The sequence below is a fragment of the Carassius gibelio genome, chromosome A22 (genome assembly GCF_023724105.1).
Source record: "Carassius gibelio isolate Cgi1373 ecotype wild population from Czech Republic chromosome A22, carGib1.2-hapl.c, whole genome shotgun sequence".
Classification (NCBI taxonomy): domain Eukaryota; kingdom Metazoa; phylum Chordata; class Actinopteri; order Cypriniformes; family Cyprinidae; genus Carassius; species Carassius gibelio.
The window spans coordinates 5,385,216-5,395,737 of NC_068392.1; the positions used below are offsets into that span (position 1 = coordinate 5,385,216).

A 10,522-nucleotide genomic window follows, 5' to 3' on the forward strand; every position below is an offset into this window, starting at 1 on the left:
GGAGAGGAGATCACTCACATCAATCAGAGACAGGAATCGATTGAACCTTTCATCCTCCCTGAAAATCTCCCCGATGGTCTTTGAGGAGAACTTGAGGTTGCAGAAAAGAAGATCTACATTAGAGGGTGTTGAGGTTGGTGCTGTGTGTCATTCGTCAGATTTCATTACTAGATTAGCTGCTTGTGAAACTGTTGGAATAGCGTGTTACCTCCATGTTGTTGTTTGAAGACTCGATATGAGCAAGCGTAAAGGGCTTGTCAATAATATGAATTATTCCATTGGATGCTGGGAGATCGCTCTCAAGTATAGTAAACAACACGTCTGGATCCCTCATCAGGATAAAATGCTGCAGACACATGCAAAAATCAGTGGATTGAGCCATTAATATAGCAGACAGAAAAAATAGACAGAGAGAATGATGAATGGAACAATAGACAGACATTTATCGATAGAAAGAATGAAAGATAGCATGACAGAACAATATACACTCACCTAAAGGATTATTAGGAACACCATACTAACACTGTGTTTGACCCCCTTTCTCCTTCAGAACGGCCTTAATTCTACGTGGCATTGATTCAACAAGGTGCTGAAAGCATTCTTTAGAAATGTTGGCCCATATTGATAGGATAGCATCTTGCAGTTGATGGAGATTTGTGGGATGCACATCCCGGGCACGAAGCTCCCGTTCCACCACATCCCAAAGATGCTCTATTGGGTTGAGATCTGGTGACTGTGGGGGCCATTTTATACAGTGAACTCATTGTCATGTTCAAGAAACCAGTTTGAAATGATTCGAGCTTTGTGACATGGTGCATTATCCTGCTGGAAGTAGCCATCAGAGGATGGGTACATGGTGGTCATAAAGGGATGGACTGGACATGGTCAGAAACAATGCTCAGGTAGGCCGTGGCATTTAAATGATGCCCAATTGGTACTAAGGGACCTAAAGTGTGCCAAGAAAACATCCCCCACACCATTAACAACACCAGCAGCCTGCACAGTGGTAACAAGGCATGATGGATCCATGTTCTTATTCTGTTTACGCCAAACTCTGACTCTACTATCTGAATGTCTCAACAGAAATCAAGACTCATCAGACCAGGCAACATTTTCCAGTCTTCAACTGTCCAATTTTGGTGAGCTCGTGCAAATTGTAGCCTCTTTTTTCTATTTGTAGTGGAGATGAGTGGTACCCGGTGGGGTCTTCTGCTGTTGTAGCCCATCCGCCTCAAGGTTGTGCGTGTTGTGGCTTCACAAATGCTTTGCTGCATTCCTCGGTTTTAACGAGTGGTTATTTCAGTCAAAGTTGCTCTTCTATCAGCTTGAATCAGTCGCCCATTCTCCTCTGACGTCTAGCATCAACCAGGCATTTTCACCCACAGGACTGCCGCATACTGGATGTTTTTCCCTTTTCACACCATTCTTTGTAAACCCTAGAAATGGTTGTGTGTGAAAATCCCAGTAACTGAGCAGATTGTGAAATACTCAGAAATACTGTCTGGCACCAACAACAATGCCACGCTCAAAATGGCTTAGATCACCTTTCTTTCCCATTCTGACATTCAGTTTGGACTTCAGGAGATTGTCTTGACCAGGACCACACCCATAAATGCATTGAAGCAACTGTCATGTGATTGGATGATTAGATAATTGCATTAATGAGAAATTGAACAGGTGTTCCTAATAATCCTTTAGGTGAGTGTACAGTATGATAGATAAAGTGATAGAATGATAGAAGAATAGAAAGATAGATAGAATGATTCAAAGAATGACATAAATAATTATAAACAGTACAATAGACAGAACGATCGACAGAATGTTAAAATGATAGACAGAATGAATGAATGATAGATAAAATGATAAAACAATAGATAGCATGGTTTTAAGAATGATAGAAAGAGTTATAGACGATATAATAGATAGAATGATAGAATGTAAGACTGATTGATAGAATGCAAAGAAGTATAGAATGATAGACGGGACAATAGAACGACTGATGTAGAATGACATAACGTTAGTACAATAGGAAGAACGGAACAAAATATGATAGAACGATAGAAAAATGATATAATGATAGACAGTACGATAGATAAAATGATAGATAGTATGTAAGAACAATAGATAGAATGTTAGAATGATTGACAATGATAGATAAAATGAAGGAATGATAGATAGCATGATAGAATGATAGAGCGATAGATAGAACTTTAGAACAATGTAAAAGACGATAAATGGAATGTTAGAAAAATAGACAGAATGACAGAAGGAACGATGGAAAGACTGATGTAGAATGGTAGCTAGTATGATAGTGTGAAAGATAAATTGATAGACAGAATGATAGAATGATATAAAGAATAACACAACGATAGTATTGTAGATAATACGAACAATGGATGGACGGATGGACGGACTAGATAGATAGACGGACAGACAGATGGATGGACGGACGGACTGACATTAGATAGATGGATAGATAGATAGATGGAAAGACAGATGGACACCTTTTTTGTTTTGAATCGGATCTTTTCTCCTCCGTACATCCACATGTCTTTCCCCTCCAGATCTCTGTAGAGTTTCTGTCCGAGGATGAGGTGATTTTTGCACACTTCATTCAGGACGCTGCTCGAGGAGCTTCCTGTAAGAGTCTGAAGAGCACAGCACACGTAAACATCTGTTCGCGACAAACAGGAAGTTGTCACACGCCAAAAAAAAAAACAGGAAACATTATGAGGACGTGAAACACAAACTGCTTCAACCCACTTGGAATGGATTCTGTCCCACAGGAATGAACGCCGTGAACGGGCCGTGCTGGCTGAGTGTGAACTCACACGCTTGCTCTGAAAAACACACAACACGCCGTCAGAGCGGTTCGATTTCAAACTGATAAAGCAAACTCAAAAGAGCGGGGAAGCAGGTCTGGTGATCTCAGCAGACCCACCAAAGAACCGAAGGCTTCCAGTGAGGTTTCCTGCCTGACTGCCGTCTCTGTCCAGCTCCAGAACCCTTTCCATGAGGTTAGCATAGCAGCGTCTGCCATCGCCGATCTGTTGAGCGTTGCAGCGGCAGCTGAAAGAATGAAAGGTCTCGGGTTATACCCCTGGCCTTCTGCGAGCTACTCATGACGCAACAGAATCACTTTTGCAGGATGTGAAAGTTGCCTTTGTCATGTTATCACGAGAGAAGCACCCAGACAGACCTGGGCGTGCCGTCTGAGTTGGTCTCGCAGCGGGCGCTGACATGGCATGAACCCGATGTGCAGGCCGACTTCTGCGTGCAGCCCTTGGACGGGTCGGACGATTCCATTCCAGGCAAACACACACATTTCGACTGGAGAGAAACACACACAGCACTCACATAGCAACAACCCACAACTGAGCTCCACATTAGCTTCAGATTCAGATTCATTGCTCACATTTCCTGGGCTTGTGAATTCACAGGCGGTGGACTCCACAGGACAGCCTCCGTTATTAGCGTCGCAGGGGTTGATGGGAATGCAGTGTTTGCCGTCTCCTCTGAATCCCTCTTCACACTCGCACTGAAACTTTCCACCGCTTAATACACATTTAGCATTTGTGTCACAAATCGCCGGTGAACACCAGGAACCTGGAACGGGACAGAAAGACATGATGGGTAGGAACCAGCCTCTAAAAGGATTGAGAAACCTCACGCCAAGACTTTGTTTTCAGTTTTGAGGTTTTCATTTATATGTGTTGTTTCAGACTAGTGGAAAGAACACACTTTGGAGTGTTTTTTCTATTGCACTTTATCTGTTTGCGTCTGTTACAGTACATAACATTTACAAGCCGTTTTATCTAAAAAAGTTTCACTTCATTAGCACTTACATACACAAAATGTACTATTTATTCCCATCTATATTCTGAATAATTTTACTGAATGTTTGTTCATATTGTTTGTATGTTGTGGGTTCAATTCCCAGGGAACAAATGTTAGGTAAAAATGTTTTAGCCTGAATGCACTGTAAATCGCTTCGGATAATAGCGTTAATTTATAATTTAATTTAATCTTAATATAGTTTGCATGGTTTTATAGAACGCTTTGTTCCTAAAATCATGCTGAATATGCTTTTCTGGATGTTGACAGTATTTTCCCCTCAATAAAAACCTAATAACTCTAATATGTCAATACAATTTAATTCAAATCTATTTTGAATATGACTTTATCCAATGGTCTTTATGCAAATATTCTGCCTCGTTTGCATATTTAAACATAACATATCAGAAAGCTTGCGAATTCTGAAATTCTTAATGCAACCAAACAATAAATAAATGACTACGCTGTTCACTTGGGATATGTCTTGCATTAAAACTAAAGGAAAATTATCCTGCATTTGCAAAATGCATCTCATACATATACACATGTGGTTAAACATCGGAAGTACCTGTACATGCATTTCCTTTCTTCTTGAATCCAGGCAGACATTCGCACACAGCATTTGTGTGGTCTCCCTTACAGTATGAATGGGCTGGGCAGTTTGAACAAGATGAAGAAACTGCACAGGAAACAAAAAATGTGATTTAATTCAATAAGCGTTATTATATTTACTGAAAGTTACTGGATATTGAATGCACCATGGGTACGTATAGACACAATTCCTAAGTTACCTTTATCACACTTTGGGCCTGAAAATGGTGGCTGGCAGTAACATTCACCATCTCCATTCGGACCGGAGTTACACTTTCCATTCACACAGCTGCAATCTACAGCAGTTTAACAATTAGACAATTTTATCTCCAAAAAATGGAGATTATTATCTTGTGCTATCAGAAATCAACACAAATAACAGACCTGAACGGCAGTGGTCTCCATAGGCATTCTCATTCACACAATTCTGACACGCAAAACCTGTATATCCCTCCTGAAAAAAATGTTGATTATTATTAATATTACCATTATTATTATTGTATTATTATTATTATTATTAGGTATAAATTTTATTGAACATAGCTTATTTTAATAAATTAATAAATAAGCATCAATTTAATAAAAAAAATGAATTAACAAAACTGAAGAATATTATTTTTTAAAGATTATTTAAAAAAATAAATACATACATATTTTCTTATTCATTTATGTCAACAAAAACTGGATAATTATGTAGAAGTAAAAAAACACAATTCAGAAAAGTAACTCTGATGAAGGCTATACTATTAATTCTTTATTTATTTTAATATCATATTACTTTGATAAATGTTGATCTATTTCAACAAAAACGTTTGAATTAACATAAAAATATAAGTAGAAGGACAACTCATATTTTCAAAAAAATAAATAAAATTAAATAAAAATGTAGTACATTTTAAAGGTTACTTTAAGTAAAAGAATGCAACTCATATGCACTTACATTACAAACACAGGTGCCATTTTCAGATTCACATGTACCATAACCGTTACAAATCTTTCCAGACCAGCTAGGGCAAGCTAGAAAAACACACAAGACTAGTTAGAAAATTCATCATTTAGTAGATACTAACCTAAAGCACCATAAAGTACATTTCACCATATCACCATACTTGACTGATACAGATCACTCTGTCTGTATGGTCTGAAAAAGTGTTTACATGCTAATTTATATTAGATAGATAGATGCTTGATGACATTTTCTGAACACTGTATCTCAGTGTAACTCACGCAAGCACAGGGAGCCCCAGAAGCCCGGACAGCAGTGCTGGACTGTCGTGACGCCCTGACAGCTGTGAGAACACCCTGACAGCTCCACTTGACGACTGCCGATTTCCACAACGTATCTGAAGCAGGGGTAAGGACAGGACACGTTTAACACAAACTTTCTGAGCGAACAGAAAAGGAAGAGCCTGGATAATCACATACTTGCAGATTTCGGGGTTCTGGTTGATCTTCCTGAACCCTCGTGGGCAGACGACGGCGGCGGAAGCGGCGCAGGATGTGCAGGGAGTCTTGTGAAGGACATCAACGGATGCATTGCAGCGGTTAGAAACGGCCTGGGAACGACAATAAACAAAAGTTGGTTCTAGAACAAACATTTTGTATCGTTACTGTGGACAAGCAGGCTAACGTAAAGTAAAAAAAAAAACGTAAGTGATTTACGCGAAAAACTATTTTTTCAACACAAATCTACTCTGAGGTAACGTTAAAAAGTAACGAGTTCAAATGTTTACACCATCGTATTTGTACTTTATACTTCATGGCATTAAAATATTATGATATTGTACGCGTATAAACGTGAAACATTTAACAAAAACCCACCAATTCACTATCTCAAAAAATTATTTATAAAATGGTGACATGCCAATCAGCTAATCAACTCAAAACACCTGCAAAGGTTTCCTGAGGCTTCAAAATGTTCTCTCAGTTTGGTTCACTAGGCTACACAATCATGAGGAAGACTGCTGATCTGACAGTTGTCCAGAAGACAATCATTGACACCCTTCACAAGGAGGGTAAGCCACAAACATTCATTGCCAAAGAAGCTGGCTGTTCACAGAGTGCTGTATCCAAGCATGTTAACAGAAAGTTGAGTGGAAGAAAAAGATGCACAACCAACTGAGAGAACCGCAGCTTTATGAGGATTGTCAAGTAAACTGGATTCAAGAATTATCTTCTGAACTTCTGAACTTCACAAGGAATGAACTGAGGCTGGGGTCAAGGAACCAAGGTCCTAGAGTCTGGAGAAAGGGTGGAGAAGCTCATAGCCCAAGTTGCTTGAAGTCCAGTGTTAAGTTTCCACAGTCTGTGATGATTTGGGGTGCAATGTCATCTGCTGGTGTTGGTCCATTGTGTTTTTTGAAAACCAAAGTCACTGCACCGGTTTACCAAGAAATTTTGGAGCACTTCATGCTTACTTCTGCTGACCAGCTTTTTGAAGATGCTGATTTCATTTTCCAGCAGGATTTGGCACCTGTCCACACTGCCAAAAGCACCAGAAGTTGGTAAAATGACCATGGTGTTGGTGTGCTAGACTTGCCAGCAAAGTCACCAGACCTGAACCCCAGAGAGAATCTATGGGCAATTGTCAAGAGGAAAATGAGAAAAAAGAGACCAAAAAATGCAGATGAGCTGAAGGCCGCTGTAAAAGAAACCTGGGCTTCCAGACCACCTCAGCAGTGCCACAAACTGATCACCTCCATGCCACGCCAAATTGAGGCAGAAATTAAAGCAAAAGGAGCCGCTACCAAGTATCTATTACATGTACAGTAAATGAACATACTTTCAAGAAGGCCAACACTTCACAAAAAATGTTTTTTATTGGTTTTATGATTCTAATTTGTTGAGATGAATTGGTGGGTTTTTGTTAAATGTGAGCCAAAATCATCACAATTAAAAGAACCAAAGACTTAAACTACTTCAGTCTGTGTGCACTGAATTTATTTATAACAAGAGTTTCACAATTTGAGTTGAATTACTGAAATAAATGAATCTTTCCACAACATTCTAATTCATCGAGAAGCACCTGTAGGCGTTATAAACAACCTATTTCCATGCAACTTTCCTGAATGTATCTATCATAGTAAATAATCTGATACCAGCAATGCACCACGGTACCACCACTATTTATTTACACAGTATTATATACAATGGTATTATTATAGTCCAAATAAAGTTGTTAATTAAAAATGATACCACCCTTACAAAAGTGTAATGGGTCAGTATCTTGGTACAGTAATCATTGTAATTGATTTGTTTTGGACACTATGGTAGCACTTGTAATGGCAATATCATTTTACTTTTTTAGTTCATATTCACATAATACACAATTTACATGTTTTTTTAATAAATACCTTGGTATAACCACGGCGCATGTCCAAAAAGCTTTTAACAAATTATTTAAAACGTTATCTAAAGATGTAAGCAACCACTTTAACTTACCTGAATGTGTGAAGTCCACAGTACCATGAGTCCCAAAATGAGAAGATAAGACATGTCTGCTTCCCCAAAACCAGAAAAAAATTCCAGAAAAGTCGTCAAGATAAAAATGTAACAAACAGAACGGCCACTATCTCCAGTCACTGGACACAACAGAATGTCTCGATTTCATTCATCTCCAGAAAACCCTCTTCAGACCTTCTGACTCATTGTGCTTTCAAGGATTTGCATGTTGAGCAGCTGGACGCGAGCGAGAGGAGTTTGATGTGACCACACAGCGGCTTCAAGCAAGAGAAAGGGTGAGAAAAAAAACATCCTTTCCTGACAGAAAAATCACCGGATTTCCTCCATCGTTTGCCTCAGTGGTTTGGGAAGTCCATGTTTGTCAGCTGACAAGATTACAGGTCTCAGCAGAATTGAAAACGGTACACTGAGCATTTGCAGATTTCTTAATTTTATTAGACAGGGTCACATAAATAGTAAGTGCCAGCAGTGCTAGGGTTAGAGTTGAGGTTGACTTGTTATTAAAAGTGATAAACTTGTGAAAATGGTATTTAAACAGTGACATTCACACATTAAGTAGCACTTTTATCTTAAATCAGCTGGTGTTTTCTATGGGAATCAAACTTTTGCTCTTGAAGTCCTCTACTATTTGACCTACAGGAATGATAAAATTAGTTTTGAACAATCATAAACGTATATCTTTTTTTAACTTGAAAAAGCGGTTCTTTACAATTCTATTTACAATTCTATTTCTGTGCACTTGTTGAAAACACCATGAATGTGATTCAAATGGCTAAATTCAGTTAGATCAGTAGATTGAAACATGACATGAAACATGAAAAATGAAGCACACATTCAATATAGTTAAAGGACAGCGGCGTTCACCCCGCGGCACTGCTGTGTCATCAGTTTGAGACTTTGAGTTCCTGCTATTGTCTGTCTGCTGAAAAGTGATAGTTGACAGAGGAATGTTTGCTTTGAAAAGAAAACGCAATGTTGAGGGGCATCGGTTTAAAATGGTCATTCGTTTTTATATTGCTTTTTGTTAACACAATTAAGTGACAAACTGTGATTTGTGCCACATAATAATCTGGGCTATTTAACATAAAATGGTTCAGCTTTTTAACTTTTCTAAATTATTAGACTTTTTTTGTATGGAGACAATAAAACGGGTAAAAAGAGGGACTCGAGCCATATCTAGAGACCAGAATTTTAGAGACTCGAGGTTGAGCTTTTTGTTGGTATGCAACTACCCAGAACACCCTAGCAAATACATCATAATGCACTAAGAACAGTCACGGCAATTGCAATTGGTAGCACTAAAGCTACTGAGAACACATTTGCAACCACATAGCAATGCCCTGACAGACACCTACAGTGCCTTAGCAACTAATAAGCAATGCATTAAAAACCACACAGAGTTGTTACCCCTTAGCACGGCATGAAACCCCATTTAGAATACCTTAGCAAATTCATAGCACCCACATGACTGTATAGCAATGCACTAAAAATGACTCTGAACACCCTGGAAACCCTCATATAATACTTCAGCAACTCTTTAGCGATGCACTAAAATTACACAGAAAATAATAGCAACTGTATATATCATTAATGCATGAAAACTGTTTAGAACACCTTAGCAACTGTATAGAAACACCCTAGCGACTGTATAACAATGCACTATAAACCAGTCAGAACTGAAAACCAGCTACAAAGTCTAGCACATGCTTAACAACCTCATAAAAACCATGTTAAAACCCCTAGCAACTGCACAGCCATTCACATAAAACCACTCATAACGCTCCAGTAGATCCTAGAACATTGCCAAAGCATCCATGCACAGCACCTTAACAGCAACATTAGCAATGCATGAAAAAACCCTCTGAATACCCTACCAACCACAATGTACTAAAACACTGGAAACCACATAGCAACACCAGGGCAACTACCTACAATACTTTACCAGTGACAGAGCAAAGCACATAAACTCTACATAAACCCTTCACTGCGCTCATGTCTTGCATCATTTGCATCATCGTTTTTAGACATAAAGTGGACCAATCAGAAGCCCCCGGAGGCGGGGCAAGCTTTGTGAGGTTTTGTTTACAGTAGCAAGCTGGCATGGCCATTGTTTTATTTGATGGCAATATGGTGGAGGATGCATTCAGCAATTTAAAAAAAAAAACGTTCCTGGGCTCTGCGTTTTTAGACGCAAATACGCATTCTGTGCGAACAGCCCCTTAGAACCTCGCCACATTGTAACGAAATAGGAAACAACTCCCTAACAATCCCATAGCTATGTCCTGGCAATTACTACCAACATTTTAGCAACCACACAGGTGATTGCATGTACGTTAGTACCATACATATAAAAAGATGTCAAATTTCATAACGTTTTGGATTCATTCTGAGTTCATTACTCTGGAAGCCCATTTCCGCCATTGAATAAAAAAAGTTACTTCAGTTGCGGAGATGGGCTTCCATAGACTACAAATGGGTTAATCGGTCTAACTCATTCAGCTCCACACGAACAAATATAACATGCAGAAAACTTTTCAATGTTGCAATGCTAATGCAGAATGCTTCCAAGGAACGAATCACAAACAGGCCACAGTTTGCCTACTGAGAAATAACAGGAAGCGAAGGGGTCAGACTA

General features: G+C 39.0%; 1 protein-coding gene across 2 annotated transcripts in view; it reads right to left on the reverse strand.

Annotated features, from left to right (window-relative positions):
* Positions 1 to 8,159, reverse strand: part of LOC127942918 (stabilin-1) — a 29,279-nt gene extending 21,120 nt beyond the window's left edge. The window contains exons 1-14 of one of the 2 annotated variants that reach the window (XM_052538919.1): positions 7,867 to 8,159; positions 5,851 to 5,981; positions 5,653 to 5,768; positions 5,366 to 5,442; positions 4,810 to 4,879; positions 4,626 to 4,721; positions 4,403 to 4,513; positions 3,416 to 3,606; positions 3,200 to 3,330; positions 2,942 to 3,069; positions 2,764 to 2,840; positions 2,505 to 2,648; positions 209 to 346; positions 19 to 90 (exon numbers count right to left, since the gene is read on the reverse strand). In XM_052538919.1, coding sequence (XP_052394879.1) covers positions 19 to 90; positions 209 to 346; positions 2,505 to 2,648; positions 2,764 to 2,840; positions 2,942 to 3,069; positions 3,200 to 3,330; positions 3,416 to 3,606; positions 4,403 to 4,513; positions 4,626 to 4,721; positions 4,810 to 4,879; positions 5,366 to 5,442; positions 5,653 to 5,768; positions 5,851 to 5,981; positions 7,867 to 7,920 — 1,536 coding nt within the window. In that variant the 5' untranslated portion in view covers positions 7,921 to 8,159. The remainder of the gene's footprint in view (positions 1 to 18; positions 91 to 208; positions 347 to 2,504; positions 2,649 to 2,763; positions 2,841 to 2,941; positions 3,070 to 3,199; positions 3,331 to 3,415; positions 3,607 to 4,402; positions 4,514 to 4,625; positions 4,722 to 4,809; positions 4,880 to 5,365; positions 5,443 to 5,652; positions 5,769 to 5,850; positions 5,982 to 7,866) is intronic. The other variant, XM_052538918.1, reaches the window with a different exon arrangement.
* Positions 8,160 to 10,522: the final 2,363 nt, after the last annotated feature.